Source organism: Nothoprocta perdicaria, unplaced genomic scaffold (genome assembly GCF_003342845.1).
Source record: "Nothoprocta perdicaria isolate Ctin4 unplaced genomic scaffold, notPer1 scaffold_189, whole genome shotgun sequence".
Classification (NCBI taxonomy): domain Eukaryota; kingdom Metazoa; phylum Chordata; class Aves; order Tinamiformes; family Tinamidae; genus Nothoprocta; species Nothoprocta perdicaria.
In genome coordinates this window covers 186794-210817 of record NW_020455082.1, presented here as the reverse complement: position 1 = coordinate 210817, position 24024 = coordinate 186794, and the positions used below count along the sequence as shown (strand labels likewise).

Below are 24024 nucleotides of genomic sequence, written 5' to 3'. Positions count from 1 at the left end.
CCGCTCCGCTCCGCTCCGCGCTCCCCGCCCCGCGCCGCTCGCCCCATGTGCAGAAATAGCCGCGGCGCGGCCGGCAGCGCCTTTCCGCGCAGCGCAGCGCAGCGCAGCGGAGCGGAGCATCCCGCGGCGGCCCGGCCCGCATGGCCCCGCGCTCGCGCTCCGGGCCGCTGCGCTGAGCGCGGCCGCCGCCGATGCCCCCCGGGGCCCGGGCGGGACGGGCAGCGCGGGGCCGCGGCCCGGGGCTCCCCGCGCCCCTCCGGCCCCGCAGCCCGGACATGGGTGTTGCTGCGCGGGCAGCGCTGCCCCCTGGCCGCTCGGTGCTCCCATGAACGGCTCCAGCTCGCCGGCCTGGCCGCTCGCCATGGACACTATGAAAACCACCTACATCGCGCTGGAGCTCATCATCGCCGTGCTCTCCATCGCCGGCAACGTCCTCGTGTGCTGGGCTGTGGCCATCAACAGCACCCTGAAGAACGCCACCAACTATTTCCTGGTGTCCCTGGCCGTGGCCGACATCGCCGTGGGGCTGCTCGCCATCCCTTTTGCCATCACCATCAGCATCGGCTTCCAGGCGGATTTCCACAGCTGCCTCTTCTTTGCCTGCTTCGTGCTGGTGCTGACCCAAAGCTCCATTTTCAGCTTGCTGGCGGTGGCCATCGACAGGTACCTGGCTATCAAGATCCCTCTGAGGTAAGAGCCGGGAGGACGGGCAAAATGCCCCATTCCCTGGCAGAAGAGACGGTGACTTTCCTTGCTTTAGCAGGGGGGAATGCCGGGCGCCCGTGTTCCCGTAAGAGGTTGCTCACAACTGCCAGAGATGTCACTTGTTGCAGGGCTGGGATCGCGCTCGGGTCACGTACTCCAAAGTACCCTCAGGAGCTCAGTTTCTTAAGGATATTTGTCTTGGGAGGATCAGTGTCTTCCTGGGGGGCTACACGGTGATGCAGGAGGGAGCTAAGGGTAAGTCTAGCTAATCTATGTAGGTATTTATAGAGCCTGCATTACTGTGGTATCCGGACATCTCCCAGGTAATGAAACACCACTTTTTCTTTTCACTTCCCAACCTATTGACGAAGTCACTTTGCAGGCTGTCCCTTTAGAGTTCCCTCTAAGCGAGCAATGCTTTCAGAAAAGCAGAGAGTCGCCTTAACTGGAGCTTTAAATGACGTTGCATGTGCCTACATCTCCAGCAAGGTCTAGGGCTAAACAGGCTCTTTCGGTGCTTAAGGGAAATAAAATGAACAGGAGGAAAGTGCAAGATGCTGAAAACGTTTCCGTGCTCACAAAGGCGCCTTTTCCTGAGTGCTCTGTGAATGGGTGTGTGATTCAGTTACCCTCACGAGGCGTCAGCTCCGGGCACACACCGGCAGAGAGGGACGTAGAAGGGATTTTGCACCCCAGTTTTCCAAACTTTACAGTTCAGATGTTCATACAAGCCCGGTTCACAGACCTTAACTGAGACTGCATCTCATCCAGGAGACTTTGCAATGAACGGGACAATATGTGCTAAATATATTTTACAGGCACTTTAACAGTGAGTTAGTGCAGCAACTTCCTCAGCTGAAGTGCTCCAGAGCTCTGGATTTTGGGTTACAGTGACCTGCTTGTCTTAATCGTGTGTCTCTTGTCCCTCCCCAAGAATGGGAGCCCGGGACTGCTCGAGGGGATGGTCCGAGGTGGGATCTGGGGGGAAACAGGGCAGATATTGGGGGGTAGCAACCACGGGAGCAGCTGTGTGACCTGCAGCGCCTGCAGCCGCTGCCCGAGTCTCCGAGCCCGGAGCTGCTGGCGCTGCCCTCGGATACAGGAGCTTGGGTGACTCACCCAGCCCTTTGGGGCTTTCCTGGAATGGGGTCTAGCAGCAGAGCGGCGGCTATGAAGCCGTCTCAGCTTTTTTATGTTTCGGTTTAATCGCACCAGCCATCGCAGGCGCGATGTTGGCGCGTGGGTGCTAATTGCACCCGTCTTCCTTTGCACCCTGCCTGGGTTTAGCAGTGCTTGGCCCAGGAAGTCGAACGGTTTGAGTTCAGTGCCTGCTCCGCAGCGAGAGCAGCAGCGCAGATGTGCCTGGGGGGACGTGTTTGCACAGAGGGAAGCGATTTTGACAACTGACAAGAAAGAAAGAATTTCCTTTGCTCGCTCTTTCTTTATTTTCTTTTCCACACTCTTGCTTTCCAGCTAATTTGCTAGACTTTTGGCCCATTTATGCACCTGTGGGGGATAAAATCCCAGGCACATCTGCCTTGTTTCAGGGTGCTTTCGCAACATCGTTTTTCCACCTCGTTTTAGGCTAGTGCTTTCATTCCTTTTGCACAGATGTCTCCATTCCTGGACCTGCTTCCTAACTGGACACGTCCAGCCCTTTGAGCTGTAGAATGAGTTCAAACCCGATCTGCTCTGAAATGTGATTTAGATTTTTGGGTTTTGTATTAAACTTTGTTTCAGCTTAGAGGTTCCTGTGATCTAAAAGGGGAGCTACAAAATAGAAGCACCTCAAGGGGCCGGTGGGTTACGGGCTGCTAGGACAGGGGGCCAATGGGCAGCTCTTGGTTTCAGGAGCAGGTAGGTGACTTGTCCAACGACCTGTTCTGGGTAGATGCAGCCACAGTTTCTGGGAGGAGATAGGAAAAGTTGCTGATCTGCTTGTAGGAATTAAGATTTTCAGAAAAAGAAGTTTCAATATCACTAAAATACTAGTTCTGGAGACCAGTGCAGAGCCTGCTAGCAGGCCCTGGATGTCCAGCCTTGTAGCCAGCGCAGCCCGACCTGCCCGAGCCGCAATGACCAACACGTTGTCTGAGCACGGACACAGCTGGTGGCGACGTGCGCGGGGAGGCTGCCTGCAGAGTAACGGCATTCCCAGCTCCGGACCAAAGAATCCCATCGGGAAGAGGGATTTTCAGAACATTGTGTCTGTCAGGCCACAGCAGGGAGGTTTGGGGCTTCTGGTGCAGAGTTTGCGCGTTGCTTAACCCTTCCTGTGTTGCTGCGACCTCGCCGGAAAGGAACCAATACATTCTCATGCAGAAATTTAAAAAAAAAAAAAAAAAAAAAACAACTCTTCTAAAATGTAAAAATGGCGCTTGAGAATCCTCCCTCCTCTGGCTATAAATATTTTCTGGATTTGACATGAAGTCATGCAGACTTTATGTCCCTTGAAGCTGCTGTTTGTTTTAGTCAGTTTTACCCCTTTTCAAGACCCCCCGGCCCTACCGGCCCATTCCAGCTCGTGCGGCCGCTGCTCCAGCCCCTTTCCTGCAGCCGCTGCCTCCTGGCCCTGGCGCCAGGACGTGGCTCCTGCTCCCAAACACCGGACCCTTCCCGGCATCCGGCTCGGCTCCCGCTGCAGCCCGGAGCCCTCCCGGAGCGCCCCGCTCCTCGCGGCGCCGGAGCCGGGCAATCTGGCAGCAGGACATTTGTCCTGGGAAGCCAGGTCCCGCGTGGGCCGTGCTAGGCTTTGGCTTGCTGGTTTTCTCCAGGGGCCGATTTCACCCGTCAGGCCCATAACAGGGAGCCAAGGAAGCTCTGGAGGTGTCAAAACATCTTCCACTCCTATTAGCATCAACCGACAGCCTTCGGTTGGGCTCATGGTTGTAGGCAAGGACAGTCCTGCAATGAGCGTGTCAGGAACTTGTGTGCGAGAGGACAGGGGCACGTGGAGCCCCTGCCCCGCTTCCCATTGCGCCCTCAGCAAAGCCGACTGTTGGGAATTTATGAACAGAGGAAGAGCTAGAGCCCCCAGGGAGGGCAAATCCTCTTGAGCGCCTTGGGCCTCCCCTGCCAGCGCCGGCGTTTGCAGCTCTCGGGGGCAGGTGGAGAATTGCAGCCGCTCTTCCTCCTTTCGCCCTTGCTTCATTTCCTTTCCGAAGGGAAACCCGTGTGTTGCGCATTGGTGGCGCCCACGTGAGCGCACAGCTCGCGCCGGAGCAGCACCCGCTCCTGCCCTTGGGCTCGCACTTGCTACCAGACGCCAACCCCGCCGGGAAGCCGCCTTGGAGCCCTTTGCCTCCACATGGAGCAGGGAAGATGCTGCTGGGATGCAGCTGGAGCCGGAGCAGCCCGAGGCTGCACCACCTTCCAGGGCCCTTTGCAGGCTGAGGGCAGAACACTCTGGGCTGGCACAGAACACAGAGCTTGGATTTGGGGGATTTTTTTTCAGTTTTGGTCAATTTTGTGCATTAAGAAAGTGGGCTAATTTTTGAAGTGAAAAAGACGAGTTTTAAATCTAGCAGAATTTTGCTTTGGACCTTCTGAGCACTGTGGTGAGGAGCGGTCGGGGCCGTCGTGCTCCGCTCTCGTGCTCCGGGCGGCCGCGCTCAGCGAGACGCCCGGGATTAGCAGCCCGGCGCGCGGCTCTGCCGGCCCTTGGTGCCATCTGCTCCCGCGGCTTTGCCCGTCACACGTCAGCCCTCCTACACGCCCAGGAGCGGATTATCCTCCTAAGCCTCTGGCTGAGACCAGGCCTAGGCACAAGCTGCAGACAACCCGCGAGCCCCCGGCCCCGTGGGCAGAGGGGATGCGGCGAGGGCCGGCACGGGCGGCGCTTCCCGTGCCCCGAATGTGCCACAGACCCCAGGACCGCTGCGGCGCTGCCGGCCGCCCCTCCAGCCCCGGCGCCGCGGTGTTTCATTACACAAGGGTGCTCCAGCGGCGCTTGTGCACTCCCTGCCCGAGGGTGTTGCCCGGCTGCTCTGTGCGGTTCGCGCTGCTGTAGCTCCCTATGACTCAGGGCTCCCACCTCATTTTCCTGGGCTCGTTAGCCTGGGTGTCCGGGAGCTCCCTGTGGTTGCCCTTGGGAGGTCTGGTGCCACTGGGAGCTTTGGAATGAGGAAAATCCTCTGCCCCGGGCCCCGCTGCAGCCGATCACATCGTCCTGCCTGGAGGCTGGTGCCTGGGAAGAGCTCCAAGACTTGCGGCTTGTGGTGCTCTTAGCAGCCAGGTTTGTGCTCAGGGACTAAGGGCTGTTGTGTAGGTAATGGGGTAATGAAGGGCCCGGCCCTGCCTCAGAGGCACCCTGGGTGCTGAAGCCCCCCCGTGTCAGAGCGCTAGCGCCCGAGTGCGGAGCTGCCGTCGTGTTTCCCTTGGCGCAGCTCCAGGCACCGCCGTCCATGAGAGCCCGGAGCCTCAGGGCTGGGATGTGGGGAGGCTTCTCGCTGCCCTGCAGCCTGGTTGTGCCTCATGAGAGGCACGAGAACCGCCCGCGTGCGGGTGCCCTTGGCAAGCAGGGCCCGGCGCTGGGCCGCTGCGCTCTGCCGCCGCGTCCTGTGTTCAGCTGACCTGAATTGGGGCGCCCCGGCTCCCATCGCGCCCTGCCCGCCGTTCTGCAGGGCGCTTCAGGCCGTGGCTGCAGCCTCCCACATTCCCGCCTCCCGCGGTGCCCGTCCTGCCGCCCCGGTGCCCTTCGTGCTCCAGGAGCTGCCCTGAACGCAGCTGCCCCTCAGGTGAGCCGCACGGTGGCCGGCGCTGGCCCACAGCGGCTGCTCTGCTCCTGCCCGGGGCCAAGGCAGCACCGCGCCGGGCGCTGCATCCTACAGGAATGGGGCCACAGGAATGGTCCGGGGCAGGCGCAGGGAGCCCGGCCTCACTTGCTCACGTGGCTCCTCTTCAGCTTTTGTTCCACACTGAGGCCAAACCACAACATAGCGGCAGAAAGGCTGGAGCGTGCAGCCAGTGACCTCGCTGGGCACCCGCTCCAAGCGGAATGGGAAGAGCCAGCGGATTTGAGCAGCATCCGCCAGGATGGAGCCCTGGAGGCCTGAGCAGCCCCAGGTGCGAGGCCGGTGCCACACGCGGCGCCGCAGCAGCCGCTCGGTTACAACAGGTTGTGGGTGGGCGGGCGCTGCTGGCACCGCGCTGCGAGCTGCCAAGGGCTCCTGCCGGGCGAGCGCGGCGGTTCCTCCGGCTGCTGCCCGCGGGTTGTGCCGAGGGCAGGGTCCAGGCCCCGTGTGTGCCGGGCTGCGAAGCGGCCGCCCGTCGCTGCGGCCCCCCGGGCGCGGGGAGGACGGGAAGGCCGGCAGGGCGTGCGGGGGACGCTGCCGCTCTCCCCGCGCAGGCACAGATGTGGAGAGGAAGTGATTTGTCTACAACTGGATACGGAGAAACCCAGATGTCCTCCTTCCTTAGCTGATATTGTAACCACTAATCAGATTTATCTCTCTCCCGCCAACTCCTTCCTGGTAAAATAGCACAGCCTTTTTTCTTGTTTCTTTTTTTTCCCTCTCCAAGGTGTAATTTATGGTTCGTTAAAGATGTTCTGCCAGGAGTTCTCAGCTGAGATGTGATCTCCTTTCCATGGCGGTGCACGGAGCAGACAGCAGCAGCAATGACACTCATTTCGTGCCACTATATTGCAAAAAAAAAGACAGCAAGATGCTTGGTGAAGCTGCAAGTAAATGATGAGGATACAATGCCGAGCATACAATGCTTGGCAGCCAGCTCTCCCCTCGTGAATGGAGGTGTCTGTGTATTTTCCTTTACACTTAAAATAGAAATATATCAATTGTCACTGCCTGTTTGCAGCCAAGCACGTGCACGGTCCCGCGCCGCAGACTCTCCATGTGGTCAACCCGCCGCGGCCGCCGGCCGGGACGCGGGCGAAGCGGGGCCGGAGCAGACGAGCCGAGCGCCGCCCCGCAGCCCCGTCCCGCCCGCGGCCGCCCGGCGCTGCAGTCACCGCTGTGGCTCTGCACTCACCCGTCTAACCGGGCATCTGTGAGTTTAAGGACGGAAATTGCTCAGCAGAACCTGCTTTGGGGGCAGAACTGGCACAAGCTTCCTGTGCAGAGCAGCTGAGCAGAGCCGTGTAGGGCAATGGAGAGCAGAGCAGAGCAGGGCAGAGCAGAGCAGAGCAGGGCAGCGCCGTGCAGAGCAGCAGCCGTGTGCCGGGGCGAACGCAGTCACCTCCGGGCTGTGCTGGACTCGTAGAGCCCTGCAGACCCCCAGCCCTGCAGACCCCCAGCCCTGCAGACCCCCAGCCCTGCGGTGCCAGCTGGGGGCAAGCGCAGAGCGCTGCTGGCCACCAAACGTGTGCAGGGTTGGAGCCACCAGCTCTGTGTGTCCAGCTGTGCGTAGCGCCCACCCGGCCATCCTGGCGTCTTGCTGGCTCCATCCGACAACAGCGCAAAAGCAAAAGCGACTTGTTTCCTTCTAAAAAGGGGCCAGCCTACCAAGCAGAAGCACTGGAGAAGGCAGAGCCGTCCAGCGCCCTGCACTAAAGTGCAGCACGGGCATTTCAGGCGTGATGCTCCTCCAGGAAAAAATAAAACACGGCATTTGCCACCACATCCCCGTGGAGGGACCAGGCACCAGGGAGCCCCTGGGCAGAGGCGCTGCCCGAGCGCAGCCGGGGCTAATTGGCTGATCGATCGCGATTACGCCCGTTAAGAGGCTGCCCGGCTATGCAGAAGGAGCTAATGTATCACCAGGTTATTTGATCTCAATAAATCATTTCAAAATATTCAGCTGGTATTTACATTAAAGAACCTCTTGATGCCTGTAGGCAGAAACACAGAGGAGATTCAATATTTGTTATGCATTAATTGGGCAGACTTAGGTGAGTAAATTTACTTTAATAGTTGCTTGCCTAATGATGTTACGCCTAGGAGGGTGAGGAGGGGTTTTGCTGGAATGCTCAGAGCTGTGGAAAGCTCTGGGTTCCTTGCTGCCTGTCCATGTTTTGCAGTGCACAGGAGATGCCAGTCGGGCCCCTCCTGCTCCTGCTGGCCGAGATCCCTGCAGGAGGGAGCCCCGCGGCGCTGCCCGCTGCACCCCCCGGTGCTGCTCCCGCACGAGCGCGGCACTAGCACCTTCATCTGATAACGGCTGGGCAGGTCTGCATTGTTAGGCATGTGCTTACCTTCCCCTGACGGCAGGCCACTACGGGCAATGTCCCAGCCAACAAGTTTATTAACAGCAAGGCAATTAGTGAAAAATGTAGCACACCAAATTATCCTAAATGCCACTTTGGCCGCTTCTGGGCTGCAGCTCCGCAGCCAGGTTTCTGCAGGGCCTTTTCCTCGCCTGCCTGTCTGGACAGTTGCAGCAGGGAGACGTTTCTTGAGCACAGAGTTATCTGCTGCTGATCCTCTGTATGGAGAGTTGCTGGGAGGAATTTGCAGCGCGCCTGCGAGGTGTCACTGGAGCTAGTCTAAGGGACACATCGTTCACTGCGACTGAGTAGCCCCACTTGAATTCCCACCACGTCTTCCCCTAAGGGGGGACATGGCTAGACAGAACCTTTGGAAACTCTGACTTTGCTGATTGAGGCCTAGAGGCGGTGGGATTTCCAGGATACGGCCCCAAATCGCATCTTGAGCACCCTCCACCCCAAATCGGGTCAGGCTCCTGAAAACGGGCACTTCACACAGGCCTGTGAGAACAGGGGCCTGGCCTCGCTGCTCATCATTTCTCACCTTCTGAAGTGGTGGGAGGTTAGTAATAATGAGACCAAAGCGCAGGAAAAGGCCCTCGGTGGTTGCAGCTTCTGGGGCCGCCCCGCGCGGCCGGGGCTGCCGCCGCTTCCCCCGCGCGCCGGCTCCGCCGCCGCCGGCCTCGCGGGGCAGGGGGACGGCCGGACACACGCGCGGCCGGGTGATTCACACACAGCTGCAGTTCTGTGGGAATCCAACCCCGCGCTGCCTCGCGGGCCGGAAGAAATTGAGAACAAGCGTTCCCGGGCGAGGAGGAGCCGGGCAGGGAGGCCAGAGTAAACAGGCGCTGCGGAGGGGCGGGGGGACACACGCATGGCAGGCCAGGAGATGCTAATTTGCTATAGATAGGACAGTAATGGATTTTGCATGTTGTCCGTCTGGCAACCGCTGCGCTCTTGCCATCCCTGCAGAGAGCTCCGACTAATGCTTTGGGATTGGGCTCTCGCCTAAGTGCATCCCAAGCAGCTCATCGTCGCTGTTCCACTGTCTCGGTTCCAGCTCCGTTTGCTTCTCCGGGCACCTGGGGGGCACCCGGCCTTTCTTGGCCATGAAGACACCCAGCCCTTGGTGCTGGGAAAGGTGCAGGGGCAGTGCCGGCCTCTGCAACGTCCCCGAGCCACCGCCGGGCATCGGCCCAGCACCCTGGGAGCAGCAGGTGCCCAAGGAAGGCACCTACCTAAGACCACAGACCTCGAGACCCACTTAGTGTAGGTCAGCAGAGCACAAGCATCACTTGACAACAGTGAAGGCTGCGCAATGCAGGGAAGGCGAAAGCAGGGAGAACTGCCCAGCATTTCCAGCTCCCATAGATCAGGGATCCTGGATTCAGATCCAGGACTGAAGAGCGACACAGCCCGGCCTTGTACATCTCTTAAGGAATCTATCATTAGCAGTTGCTTTTGGCTGCTGGCACAGAGAAGCCTTTCAGGGTATTTGTTATCCAACCACAACAACCTAGCGTGGGCTGCATCCTGGTGTGGAAGCCAGCAATTGCACTGTTTGGGAAGCTCGTAGGATCCACAGTTTCCACACACACATGTGCTTCCCACATTAATATATGAGGTAGCACAGGGAGCAATGTTACATTATGGGGCCGCTGCAGGCACAAAGCAGCCCAAGCTGAAGCAGGTTGGCCGTGGTATAAAGGCTGTGAGAACATGTGGTGCTGCTGGCCAGGTCCTTGGCTGCCTGCTATGGTGTGGAGCTGAGAGCCAGACTTGGCTCCATGGAGCAGGTCAGCCCAGAAGTCCACGCATGCCCTGGCCTGCCCAGCACTGGATGCTCAGAGCAGGAGCCTACGCTGGTTGCAGAATGCGCCATCCTTCCGTACTCGAGCTCTCTGCGGCCGGTGGTTTAGGGACATGCAGCGATAAAGCCCTTCTAAGAATGCAAGTCCTTACCTTTCACAGGGCTGATGTTCGTGGGCAAGGGGCAGTGCTCGGCACCTTGCAGGAACGGCCAGCGAACCTCCTCCCCATTTAAACCCTGTGTGCAGGCACAGTGCAGACTTGAGATTATTTCCCCCAAAATGATCACATAGGTGGGTTCCTGCACGGGTGCAGGTGGGGCTGGTGTGATGTGGGCCAGAATGCAGATGACGTGATGAGCATTCGTTTACTTAATGGCTCCATTTGGGTTTTGTTCTTGATTCCGTAGGTATAATAGTCTGGTAACTGGGAAGCGGGCAAGAGGACTCATCGCTGTGCTGTGGGTCCTGTCCTTTGGAATTGGACTGACTCCGCTTATGGGCTGGAATAAAGCCATGAGTGGGTGTCCCAACGCCACCAATGAGACAGGGGCTGCCACTGAGAATGACCACCATGGCTGCTTCATCTCATGCCTCTTTGAGAACGTGGTGACGATGAGCTACATGGTGTACTTCAACTTCTTTGGTTGTGTGCTGCTTCCACTCGTGATCATGCTTGGAATCTATGTCAAGATATTCATGGTCGCCTGCAAACAGCTGCATCAGATTGAACTGATGGGCAACTCCAAGACCACACTACAGAAGGAGGTTCATGCAGCCAAGTCTCTGGCCATCATCGTAGGACTTTTTGCTTTTTGTTGGCTGCCCCTGCATATCTTGAACTGCATCACACTCTTCCATGAGGACTTCTCCAGATCCAAGCCCGAGTGGGTGATGTACATGGCCATCATCCTCTCCCATGCCAACTCTGTCATCAATCCCATCATCTATGCCTACAGGATCAGGGACTTCCGCTACACATTCCGCAAGATCCTCTCCAAGATCCTGTGTAAGGCAGACGACTTGCCCAAGTGCTCCACTGACAACAACCAGCACCTGACTGTCTCCAACATTAACTCTGCAACAGCCTCTGTGACCATCTGACCTTGCAGGTCCTGCTCCTAGGATTTTGCAGTTTGTCCCTGACACTACCCTTCCTTGTGCCTATGGGAACAGCTAACTCCTAGAGGAGCGCTCAGAGACGACCACTATGCAGTTATGCAGCTGTATTTTTTTATTTTTTTTATTAACATAGTGCCTCCTAGAGGAATAACCTGACTGGAGAGACTGCGTGCAGCTCCCCCTCTACTGTAACCCAGGTTCCATGAGTGCTGTTGATCTTATTGTATGTCTTTCTTTTCCAGGTCAGACATTGACTATGGAAGACCCACCTGCTGGGGGTGTTTCCCCAATTGTGCTGCTCATGTCAAGTCCTAGGATCTTTATTTTTATTATGATTATTTTTTTATTCTTTTAATTCACTTAGTAATAATTTTGTGTCTGTTTTTGAGTTGTTCTTTAAGTCCATACTTGACAGCACTTTGGTAATACCCTAATTATTCCATCAATTGTTTGATGCAGCTCGTATTCTCTGATGGGAAAAAGTCTTACTTTGACCAATTGCTGGTGTGAAACTGAGTCTGTGTTTCCAGGCTTGGAGGGAAGTGATTGTGCTAATGGGAAAACAAGTTCATTAGCTGGCCATGTATTTTTGCCCCAATACAGAAGCCCTACATACAAAATGCTAAAATGTTAGGAAAAGGCTGACTGAATAAGACATTAGCAGTCTTATTGTCTTTAAAGCACTTTGTTCTACTGGATTTATTGAATTCTTTAGACCAATGCTTCAGGTTTGTTATCAAATGGGATTTCTGTTTTCAAAATTCAGAAGGCAGAAGCATCAAAGCAGTCACAGATAGTGTGGTCCAAAGTCTCTGAGGTTAGTGGAAACACTCCCTTGGTGACAGATCTCTACAGTTCGACTTTGCTCTCAAGTCAAAACTTGACAGACCTGCACTGCTTCCACAAGTGCAGGCTTTTTGCTGTGACAGCTCACCTGATTCCTAGAACTTGATCTTGCTGGGGTTCATGGATATCCTAGTAAGCCTCCGAAGCCGAGAGTGCTCTTTTTCTAGCAGTGGGGAGGTTTTATTCGGACCTACATCAGCAGCAAAAGGCACTGGAAAGGAACTATTTTGCCTGAGAAACTAGAATGTGTTGGCCCAGGAGCTGGTCTTGGCTGAGCTCTTTGGGAAATAAGTTCATACCATAGATTTTCTAGCCTTGACTTTAACTGCCGAGCCCTGGCCTTTTAAAAGAAAAGGCCCACTCAGCTGCAGAGTGGTCTTAAATTGCACTGCAAATTAGTAACCTCCCACAGCCGCAGTTCATTTTTTAATTACTGCACCTGATTTGCTATGTAACTATGGCATACAAAACTATAGGAAGGTAGAAGGAACAGTGCATTATTTTCCAAAATACTAGTACTCTCCAAATTGCATTGAGACTACAGCACTAGTGTAAGTGAACCAGTGTTTCTGGTATCCTCCAGCTGGGCAGTTCATTCCACAACTGAAAGAAATGGGGTGAGGAAAGGGAGTCAGACAAAACATGAGGCTCCCTCCTTCATGCCCCAAAGCTGATTCTAGCACAGAGACACGTCTGTGCTTGACTGATAATACTCAGACATGAAGCACACCATGCTACTGCTCTGGCCATAAAGTGGCTGTGGAAGCAAAAACGTTTTGTTAAAGGACAGATCAAAGACTAGGTCAGATCTGCTACATTTGTAGCCTACTTAAAATCAGGAGTTTGACCTGATGGCACTTCAGGGGCTGAAAAGTGGTAGCATTTCTTCCTGTAGCACTCCACGCCGAAAGAAGCACTATGATCACTATGACTGCTGGTAAGCTGGAGTGCAAGAATATGGTTTAACTGACCTTCCTAATCCACGACAGGAGACAGAGATAGGAAGCAGTCATTTCACAGTGAGGTTGCAGGTAGGGAAATGTAAACACATCCACATCCTGGAGGACAGGCCCAGTGGGGAGACTGTGATCTGTAGAACAGTATGGCCCTAAAAAATTGCACTTGAACTATAGAGATATCAGCTTTTTTTTCCCTTTTTTTCTAACTGTATTGCACTATAGGGGTGATGCAACATAAGACACATCCCCCTTCCTTCCCTTCCCCCCCTTCAGAGCTTTATTTCTTTGGAATATATAGATGACAAATAACCTGTAAAATCAACTGAAAACAAGCCCTTAAAATCTGAATCTGAACAAGTTCTGCTGCAGCAGCATCTGCTCGGCCAGCTGATGTGATCTGCAAGGAGATCACTGCAGGTGGGATCCCAGGCCCAGCATGCACACAGGGGCCAGTTCTCTAACAAGTGGTGAATGTAAATGCTTTGTATTTAGCAGCTCAACAGATAGACAGAGCCTGGCCCAAACCTTGGTGAATCACCAGCAAGCTCTGAATGGGCCTGCAGATGCTTAGGTTATATCCACATTCAGCTGCAGCTGGTTTGGGTATCTCAGATACTGGCATTTCCAAAAAGAATCCGAATAGTTAAAGTTACTGTCCCAAGTGCTTCTCCTTTAACATCCCCATTCAGCTTTGCTGCATCTGCCCTGTTCATGGTCCAGCTAACGGATGTATCCACCTCCCTCCTGCCATTTCGGCAGTGTTTGGCTCTCCTTACTTCATTCCTTCCCTTCCTTATTATCTTTGGCTGTGTTCCTCCTGTTAATCATAGCTGGAAACAACCAAGGTTTCACCTGCAGGTCTGGCAGTGTTGCAAAGTGGTTGCAAGCCACACTTATCCTTCCAATAAAAAATGTAATCCCTCCTCTCCTGTTGTCTGAAAATGAACCAAAATCCGGACTGCAGAGAACAGACTGAACCCCACAGTACTGCAATTCAGGGCAAGAGCTGCTTGCAGAACACGTGCCTGTATGTGGCACCTTGTACTGCAGATCAGCATCCTCTATGGCCACCTTCATATGCCTCTTGTGAGCCAGAATTCCTGTAGACAGACGTGCTGTTTCCTTGGCATGAATGCGCCCTTGGGCTGCTAGCCATTAACTGTGGCCCAGGTCACTGTGGTATTTTGGCACATGAGTGCCTTCATGGACCTGAGCCTAAGTCATTTGAAGGCAAAATAAAAACAGAACTGCCTCCAACACAAACACAAAAAATAAGCTCTGAAGGTTTCTATAAAAATGTGAAGTGAAAGTGGCTGAGGACCTTTCTGTGGTGAGTGCAGCTGTAAATGCTCAGCAATCACTCACTACCGCTCTGATGTAAATAGGATTGATGTGTTCTCTTGTTGCTCAGATTTTGTAATTGCAGTAACTTTGTTATTTCCATACAGAATGCCTCATTTACCACCTACACAACCTGGCTCAGCCTGTGCGCTGTCATTTCTTTCAGTGTTCAGGCAGTGTTTCATACAAGCTGAAGCACAACGCGGACCTGCTGCAGGGCACGGGCGGGTAGTCACAGGGCCCGGCTCGGCGCTGGGTGAGGACGTTCCTGGTGTGCAGGATAGGGGGAGCAGCAGTTTTCCCTTTTGCCCTGCCTTGCTCCAGCTCTACAAAGGCGGCTCTCTCAGCTTGGCAACACCACTTACCAATCAGAACCATAGCCAACTGCACCCCAGACTGAGAAGGGGGACAGCTTCAACCCAACTCCAACTTGGAGGAAAAAAGACAATAATCCTAGAGGGGATTCTCACATGGGAAAAAGGTTCCACAACCTCTCGTTTTGCTTGCCAGCATGTAGTGGTTGGCTTGTCTGAATTGGGTCAATTTAAAACCAGTGGACAGGCTGATGTCAGCTGTTTCTGCTCATGCCCATGCATTTATTAGTTAGTCCATCAGTGCAAGGATGTCATTTAATGTCATGCTTGGGTGCAGCACAGAAATAAATCTACTAGCCAAAATGAACATTTGACAGCTCTCTTGACAGTAAGAATGCCTATTATTCCTCTCAGAGCAGCTGAAAGGGTAGAGAGAAAGCACACCTGCATCCCATCCAAATCCTTCATCCTTCTTCCTCATCCTCAGCCAGTAAGATGTTTGTAAGCTGCTCCTCAGAGACACTTAGCTCCTGGCATGCTCCCATGGCCTGGCTGAGGTAGACGGCGAGTATATGTTTGCACTGCAAACAGGAGAATGGATGTGTTAACAGCAGGAGCATCACACCACATGTGGGAGCCACAAAAATCCATCCTGGCCAGGTTGTGTTTAATGAAGAGCTCATCCCTGTCAGAGGCAATGAGCACTGCAAGCATTAGCACAGGCTGGAGTGCCCGCTGGCTCCAGGTCAATTCCAACATCAGGATAACATGTTATGGGATTCTGACACACTGCAGAGCATTACTAGATCCTAGTGCCTTCTCCATACTGGACACAAGAGCTGGCAGGTTCAGGCTATAATGAACAACAGCTGATTCGGGGCTGCCTGGCAGCATTCACACACTCCACAAGGTCCTCTACAAAATGACTGTCCAGGTTGGGAAGCTCCTGGAACAGAAGGTTTCCCCTGGAGGAAGGGATGGTTGGTGTGGGTGGACACCTATGAGCCATTTAGTTACCCCGAGTCCTTCCTCACTGGCCCTGGGTTTACCACACCACTTCATCAGCCAGACTCCATGCCACAGTTACAGCAGCGGCCCTTGCTCCAAGAGAACAAGGATTCTTCACCTCTTATCAGAATATTGATGTGTAATTAAGAAGAAAAGCCCTCCCACACCCATGTAGGGTGAGCTCCAGCCAGACACAGTGACTCCCAGAGGCCTGACTACATGCTGGGTTAGCTGCAGCCTGCATGGCCAATTTAACATTCATGTTTGCTCCCTTGGAAACTTTAGGGTGCTTGGATTCAAGGAGGATTGCTCAGCAGAGCCTTCTCCTCCCTCCCTGTCCTTGGTTATAGTTAGCAGGCAACTCACCAGAAGGCTCTCGTTCTTCTGCAGTACAGTGAAATCGAAGGCAGGACACGTGCAGAAGTGGCAGGAACTATAGCAGGTGTAGAGCTTGCCTGAACTCCCGAGGACCTGAAACAAAGGCACGTGGGTGAGGTGGGAGTCTTTCCATTTCTCAGATTCCCAGCCTGTACTTGGCCTGATGTGCTTCCTCCCCTCAGTGACTCACAGCATACGTCAGGCAAAGAGGTGCTGCAAACACGAAGGGCCTGAACACTGCAGCAGTTATTCCCTGGAGAGCATAGGGGCTAAGACATAAAGGCAGCAGAGCGCATCGTCTCCCCACAGCCAGCAGGCCAAGGCCCCAGGGGACAGCACCAGTGCCAGCATGGCACACGGGGACAGAGTGGGGAAGATACTGGGCAGCCCACAAGTCCATGTGTCGGCAAGGCAGAATCTGAGGGGAAGGCAGCACTGACCCACGTACAGAAACACCATCCCCTGGCATTTGTTCTTCAGCCACGGGTGACAGTGCACAGCCACGCTCCATCCCCCTGCCTCATTTTCCAGGGATCCACAGGAAGCAAGAAAATCCACAGCTCTCTTACAGTGTTCTACATGTTTCCTTTCTACTGGAAAGGAAAGTCTCCCTGTGGGAGCACCCCTACACTCTGCTCCGGCCACTCACCTGCTGCAGAGAGATGAGGAAAAAGGCAGCACCAGGGAGCACAGACCCCTTCCCTGCCCTAAGCTGACACCACAAGCTCCCTCCTACAGTACTGGCAGAAGCACTGGAGGGTTGAAGATGATCAGGGCTACTTCATCACAGAAAGCTCATATGTGAACCTGGGGCCACCACAGTGGAAGGAGCAAAGCAGTGAGTGCAAGCAAGGCCTTTCTGAACAGCGCCTGTGGCTGGAGGCTGCAAGGGCTCCTGCTGTTTTGCTCCCACAAGCAGCTGCAGCTATTGGAATCCAGCTTTGTCTGAATAAACAAAGTTCAAGTCTCCAGAGAAGAAGCCTCCCTGCTCCACCTCTGCTTTGGGAACAGCACTGTCTCCCTTTCCCACATGCTGCTCTCTGTAAGGCCGGTACCAAGACACATCTCTGCACCACTGGTGTTGGACACAGGCAAGGGGAGGATACACTTCCAGTGTGCAAAGCTGCAGGCAAACAGTGCAGGTGGCTGTTGCTGGAGCTGCCCGCACAGTGCAGAAAAGCCATCTGAGGGATTATTTCTCTTTTGTTTTCTGCAAGACCAGGAAATAGCTCTTCGAAAGCTACTTTGGGAACCTGGCAGGTGATGTGCACAAGGAGGAGCTTTCCCAGGAAGTTTCTACCCCTCATATCTCCCACCTCTCCTAGCAGACTCAGGACGCAAGATCTGCAGTCCCATTTCAGGGGGAGCTAGGCGTTCTTCAGAGTCTGTCCTTTACCCTGGGCCCTGCCTTTTCTCCTGGCTGTTTGTTTCACTTATGATAAATTTGTTTTTCTCCAGCCCCTTTGATTGTTTTTTTTTCCAAGATGAAGTATTCTGATGGTGCCTTTCCTTCAGAAGTGTTTTCTTTTGAGGAGGGGGGGGGAAACACAGACACTGCCAGATTTGGGCTGAGTTTAGAGTTCTCCTGTCCCGACCTAGATGGCAAGAATGCAGCTATTGCCTAATAAGGCAGAATGTAAAATCCAAAGACCAAGTGGAAAAGGTGTCTCCACTTTTGTCCTGCTGAGGTCAGCCCAAGAACCAGGGTGCTTTCTTGGCCGTGAGACTTCCTCTCACTACTTTCATCTGCAGGCGCCTCGCTGGCTGCACAAAGGATGAATGACCTTGGTGGCAGTGTCACTGCCAGGGTGCTGGGACACAGGACGTCCAGCTCTGACACTATGTGGTAGCTATTGCTGCCACCAACATACAACTGGGCAGCACCATGTGTCTGTACCAGGACCTGGTGCTCTACTCCTCACAGTGGGGCAGGATGCCACAGAGTTCTAGGAAATTTGTTTTTAAAAGAAATTATAGAGAAGAATCCAATAAAAATGCAGGGTGTGAACAACCAGGTGACAGCTGGAGGGAGGCCTGGAGCGCTGCCTCTTTCCCCGCTAGCTGGCTCTACTCTCACAGCATTTCTGCAACCCAGGCCCACCTACCCGATGATCCAGCAGCAGCCACCAACCGCCTCACACTGGAAGCAGCACAGCACCAGCTGGCCAGGATCCCTCCCCATCTCTGCCCCGTGGCCGTGCACCAGGTAACACTCACCTCTGTTGTGGAGTTACAGCGGTTGAGCCTGCAGTGCAGACAGACACTAACAGTTCCTTCTAGGATGATTAACAGCTACAGCTCTGGGGAAATATCAGCCCTGGAGCAACACCCCCTGCACCAGTGCTACCTCTGCAGTACGTAGCAGGGGCATTAATACCTGGGCGTTAAAGAACAAATCACAGCCTTCACTTCACTGAGGACTTCTTCCTTCTCAGGCAAGACCTGCCTAAACTACAGGCAGTCCTGAGACCTGTCTGAAGAGAATCATTTACCCCTGAAGCAGTGTCCAAGATGTGCTGCTTGACATGCAACACAAAGGGCATTTTAGCCTGCAGAGTATCGACAACTCAGATTTGGCTATGAGGACTCAGGAGAGATCCACAACAGGACCAGAGTCACAGTCCCAAGGAGAAAAGTTCTCTACATTCAGCTGAGAGCAAAGATACCATCATAAATCTCAGCTCAAGCACCTTTGGGTGTGAACAGCAATGCAGATAAGGCTTTCTGGGGAAAGAGGATGGATGACTGTGCATTCGTTCCAAACAGCAACGGATATCCCCCCACACCCCGCTCGGCACCGGGCATGCTTCTCTGCTGAGACAGAAGCGCACACAGCTGGGATATGTTTACACCACACACATGAAACAAGAGTTAGTGACACTACCCAGCTACTCAGAGTGCAGTGTCCCACTCAGTGCTTCGGTTTCTACGACCCTGGTTGTGTTCCTGTCACCGTTCCAGCCAGCAGCCCCAGGGGAGGCTCTGCTCTGTTTCAGCCTCTCAGACAGCTGTGTCGACGAAGAATTTCGCAATGGGACCAGCCTCCCACCCCCAGAGAAAGTAGCCCTTCAGATTCCTCTGTTAATGAACTCATCAGCATGGCCTTAATCGGCAATCAGGCTTCAGTGAAGAGGAATGTTGCTCAGAAGGACATCTGCACCTGCAGGGAGGAAGAACTTCGTGTAGGAGGACACAAGCACCAGACCTCTGGTGATGCAGAGGGACTGCTCAGGTCACAGCCATCCCTCAGGCAGTGCCGGGCTAAAAATGGGGCTTCTCCCATATTGATCCCTAGTGACTGACCCTGACTTTCCTTTCCAGTGATTCCTTATGCTTAGGGGAACCAGAGGCTCACTCCACCTGCAGAGGTAGGAGAGGAGCAGTTCTGCCACCTGCTCTTTGCCAGTGAACAGTCGAGCAGATTAGCAGGGCCAGCAGTAGATAAAATCAACCAACAAGAGGTTGTCCTGTCAACCAACAGGACTGCCTCCAACAGAGAGGTCAGCCCCTTGCTTCATACAATCATCAAAACTGTGGTGGAACAGGGGAAACGGAGTGTACCTGGTATGCAGTCCTTCCACTGGGGGACACAACTCGGGTGACCGAACGTTGATCCACCAAGTCCAAAGCTGGGAGAGCACAGGGGCCAAATAAAAACTTCAATCTGAAAGACAACGTTACGTATCCAGTTAGGTCACACCGCAAAATGAGAATCTTATTTATCGGGCTTAGCCTTAATATAGAATTTCACCCTATAGACTGCAGAAGGCTGCAGCCAAAGGCTCCGATTGCAACTCAAAATCCTACCATTTGCAGGCCCATTAACTAGCCTATCAAGTAACAAACCTTCTAAGTCATTCTCATTTTTTTTCTGACTTTCACAAAGTGACTCTCCAGCTCTCTAAGACACCCTGGAGGCATCTCAGCTTCCAAGCCACTGTCTTGGAAGATGGAAGGGACGCAGTCCTTAAGGACAGCCTCCATCCTGCTGGCTACTCTGTGCATCTACGTGGCTTTTGATATTCTTAAAATAACTTCTACATTTTCAAGCTGTTCCTAAACATTTCCACATCTCTTACGCTGCTAGAATTTAATTACAAGGCATTTTAAGGATTTTTCTTACATGGTCAGATTACAATTGATCTATTTCTTTAGTACTGTGACCACAATTCAGTACTATGAACACAATTCTGTTTGTGTTACACAAACAGGACATGAAGTGGTTCCTGTCCTGAACTAAAATGAGACAAAGAGCGACAAAGATACAAAAGTCAGATTTTAACATTCAGTCTGTATGGTTGTGAGGCACGTTAGGTAGAGGCATGTAGGTGAGAAGTTGTTAGCCATGTAGGTGAAAAGTTATCTTTAGGCAGTACTTTTGGCTTGACAGAGGCCCTTTACAGGTCACAGATGACCACAAAAGAAGTATGTGGAGGAAGGTCCTTAGAGTGACCTGATCAGCCTTTTGGTTGGCATTCCTCCCCATCCAGGGAGCACTGCAGACACTCTGCTACATGTGGAGCAATGAACAGCAGCAGTTTTACATCTCTAATCCTGCAATAAGCACAGTTCAAGAAGGATTGTGTCTCCAGATGCACGGGTATGTGCTAAACTGTATGTCAAATATGGAGACCTGGATCTTTACCCTAATGTCCAGACAGCTCTTAGGCTTAAAAGTTATTCTATATCTGTACATCCTTCTGCTTTGACTGCATTCCAAAGAGTTCAGGGGTAACAGAGATAATTTTTAATCTTTTATCCACTGGGAAAAATTTGTGTAGTCTAGATTAGCTACAAAGGTAAACAACGAGGAAATCAGCAGTGATGAAAGGATATTTCAAAACATGAACAAAAGAAAGCAGAGGAACATTTCCAATTCCAGTCAAGACACAAAGAGCCAAGACAGAGCTTGGGCGTCTCAGTATTTGACCTATGTATTTGAGTCAATCTCACTGATAACAAGCCAAGCAGACAGGCTTATTCCAGGAAGGGTAGATCTTAAGCAGCAAAAACTAAAGGCAATACAGATTGACTTCATTTGATGGACTGAGAGGTGGGTGGGGAACACTCAGTGTAAGACATTCCTTAATGATTAGGTTTGGGACTACAAGTGGGCTGAGACTAATGAATTTCAGTAACTCTTTCCAATTTGGGGAATTCTTTCATTGTGTATATACTTTGATCAGTCTAACAGGAAATAAGAAAGGGGAATGCCCAAAGGGAATTCAGGGACTAGAGAGATTTGGAAGAGATTCAGAAATGAAATGAGAGTACTTCTGAGCCCCTGGTCAAAGGGAATTGAGAGCAATCCGCCTGCCAAGTGTTACCACCCAACCGTTACTAAACTTAACAAGGGAATTTCTTTCCTCCTCTTTCCTTTTATGACAAGAAGGCAACAAAAAGGTATGAGACTTGTCAAATACAATCTCAGTGTTTAAGGGTCACCACAGTCCCAGAAGAGGAGCCAGCATGCATACCTTTTACAGGCAGAGAGTGCTATGTTGGATTGGTTTAGACTCAAAGATATTGAGGCTTGAAAGGTTCCTGGTGACCTCCTCTCCTGGCTAATTTAGAAGCAGACAAAGACACAGAGCTGAAGAGGAAAATGAAGAGGCTTTATCACACTGACAGTACCTTTCCTCTGCCACCACCATTGACTAGTGAGGGCTACAAAAGTTTCAATATATCTTTGGGGAGAATATATCTTCAATATATCTTCTTGGGCATGACTGACTTATTCCTAAGCTTCAGTCTATGCAAGGAGGGGAGAAAATTGACCTCAGAGTTTCAAAAAAGAAGAAAACTCTAAGGTAATCTTCAAGGTGACAATATTCTTTTGCAGACAGATGATACATTTGCTTTTCTTCTTCTGTGTCTCTAACACAGGAAAAGATCTCAGGATGCTGCTGTGCTCACAAAAAGAAGGCAGTGGAGATGCAGTGGAATCATCTGAAACACTGTCTGCTTCCACAGAAAACTCATCCCAGGTCTGAGGGTGGACTCAGAGCTCTGCTGAAACATTCTGGGTTTCTGCATGTCTAATCCATCCCAAATTAGAGCAGGTCATCACAGGAGATTCAGTGATAGTGAGACAATTTCATGAATCTTTGGAAAATCCCTAGAGATAGTCTTTTTGCAAAAGCATTTAGCAATAATGCATGAGAAACATGTACTAGGCAAAAACAGGAAAAAAAAACAGCAATAATATGATAACACAGATTATTTATTGTCCTTTAGCAGAACATTTGGGACAAGAACTAAAGCAAAAGATACTTACCCCAGGAGCAATTCATCGGGAACTGTAACAACAAAAAGAAAAGACGTGTGATTTTGCTGAACTTCCCCTGTGTGAGACTTAGACATCACAGCCTCACAGGAAGGCTCGTAAACCCTGCAGGGCTCTAGCCAGCCTCAGTGGTCACCAAACAGGCAACAAGGCCCAGCAAAACAGTTTGCTATGGCAGAAAGCTGCAGTCAAGGCAGCGTTGGGAAAGGAGACCTGGCAGTGCATGGGAGTTGCTTCCCTCACCTTCCACAGTGGGAGCTCTAGCTCTGAGCACCCCTGCCTGAACAGCTCAGGTTCCATGAAACCTGTGCAGAAACAAGAGTCAGGCATCTTTCCTTTTCCTCCTAATTCCTTGTTGTGTGAATGGAACTGAAACTCTGAAAAATGCCATTTCCAGGAGTGCACTCACCCCTCACTTGCAGTCCTGTACCTCCCATACCCCATCCCTCTTTTCCTGGCAGACCCTCTTTTCCTGGCAGCGCTGCCTCTCCGCAGGCCGGGTCTGACTCCTGCTCCACAGCTCCAGGCCTCTCCTTGCACCTACCTGATCTCCACTCCAAAAGCTGCTTCCAACGCAGTTAGCACAGGAACTGCATTTCCTCAAACATTCTTAAACAAATTGTAAATTACATTTGTTCTGGTGGTCAAAAAACCCTACCAAATATAAACTATGCGCTTTCCATGTGACTGCTTATACACAACACGTTTACGAAGTATGACAATTAAAAATATATTACATATACAGTCAGAGCTATGGGGAGTAATTTTAAAAAGAAACGCAGAAGTCAAAATACACTATTTTTATAACATCCTGGTTTTAAAAGCACGTAAAAAGGGATGTAGCCTGAACAACTTGCTCTGCAGCTTTAAGAAGCTGGTTAAAAATATATATATTGGCTTCCCTGAAACTCTTTTGGCACGGGTTGAGAACTTTGTGGCATCAAAACTTTTAACTATGTTGTTCTTTTCCCAACATAGTCCTGCAGGACTCTGCTAGTTTATAGCTTTTAATACATAGAAACATAATGCCTCAATTTACTGGAACTTCTTGTTAAGATGGAAAATTACATTCAGGGAAAACAGTCTGCTTTAACTAACAAGTTAGGCTGTTATTAGCTAATGTGACCTTTTGTTATCACTAAAGGGACACAGTGTACTATTTATATTCTCATGGAAGGCTGTGACTTTTGTCTGTAAAATCCTCCTAATGATCCAAATGATTCTCTGGAACTTAGGCAGTTGTTGGTTTGACTCTTCCACCTTTCACCTAAGTCTCCGAAGTGGCAGCTCCATTCCTGCTTGTACCACAGCACAACATTAGGTGCTTTACAGAGCAGTGTACCTTCAAAGCGACATGGATTCTTTTTTTTCTAGCTTACGACGGGATTTATAAAGCTATTTTAAAAGAAATCACACATAGATTTTGGATTTATCCCAACCTGATACTATCCACGTTGCAAGTACCCCTTGCTCTCCCAAACGTGGTGCTAGGGGTTTCCCTGCATGTTTGGTCCTTTTAACACAGGCAAGACTCCACTATTTTCTTTAGAGAATCTAAAGATTCTCTTTATGCTTTTTAGAGAATCTAAAGATTCTCTTTATAGATGTCTTTTATTCTCTTTTTTATCCTCTTCTCTTCTTTGGACTCCTCTGTTCTCGCAACAAGAACCACTATGCAGCAGCCAACAAGCACACGTGAACAACGCTGTTTATGCTGAATATTCTGAATATTCTGAATATTCTGGATATTCTGTATTCTGGATATTCTGAATATTCCGGATATTCTGTATTCTGGATATTCTTTCAGCACAAACGCATGAGGAAAGCGGCCGCGCCACCTCCCGCGCCGCCCCGTGCCGGGCAGCCCTGCTCCGGGCTCCGTACCGTGCGCGGCCTGCGCGAACGCGCTCCCGATCTCCGCGAGCAGCTCCTCGCCCGCGGCCGCCACGGCGCTGCCCATGGCGCCAGGCCCCGCGGCAGGCGCTAGGCCGCGGCCGGCCCGCGCGTCCCCATGGCAACGCGCGCCCCACGCCACGTCACGTCGCGCCGCGCCGCGTCACGCGCCGCGCTCTTAAAGGGCCCGCGCAGGATGCTG

At 52.2% G+C, this 24024-nt stretch overlaps 2 protein-coding genes across 2 annotated transcripts; one reads left to right on the top strand and one right to left on the bottom strand.

Annotated features, from left to right (window-relative positions):
- The first annotated feature begins 313 nt into the window (after window positions 1-313).
- ADORA2B (adenosine A2b receptor) lies at window positions 314-13516 on the top strand. The gene is made up of 2 exons (XM_026036963.1): window positions 314-690; window positions 10086-13516. Exons 1-2 carry the CDS (start codon window positions 326-328, stop codon window positions 10777-10779), a joined length of 1059 nt encoding a protein of 352 aa, XP_025892748.1. The 5' UTR covers window positions 314-325; the 3' UTR covers window positions 10780-13516.
- A 998-nt stretch (window positions 13517-14514) lies between these two features.
- Window positions 14515-23889, bottom strand: ZSWIM7 (zinc finger SWIM-type containing 7). Its single transcript, XM_026036964.1, has 5 exons — window positions 23814-23889; window positions 21921-21942; window positions 19205-19307; window positions 15632-15736; window positions 14515-14838 (listed from the first exon to the last, which is right to left on the bottom strand). Exons 1-5 carry the CDS (start codon window positions 23887-23889, stop codon window positions 14722-14724), a joined length of 423 nt encoding a protein of 140 aa, XP_025892749.1. The 3' UTR covers window positions 14515-14721.
- Window positions 23890-24024: the final 135 nt, after the last annotated feature.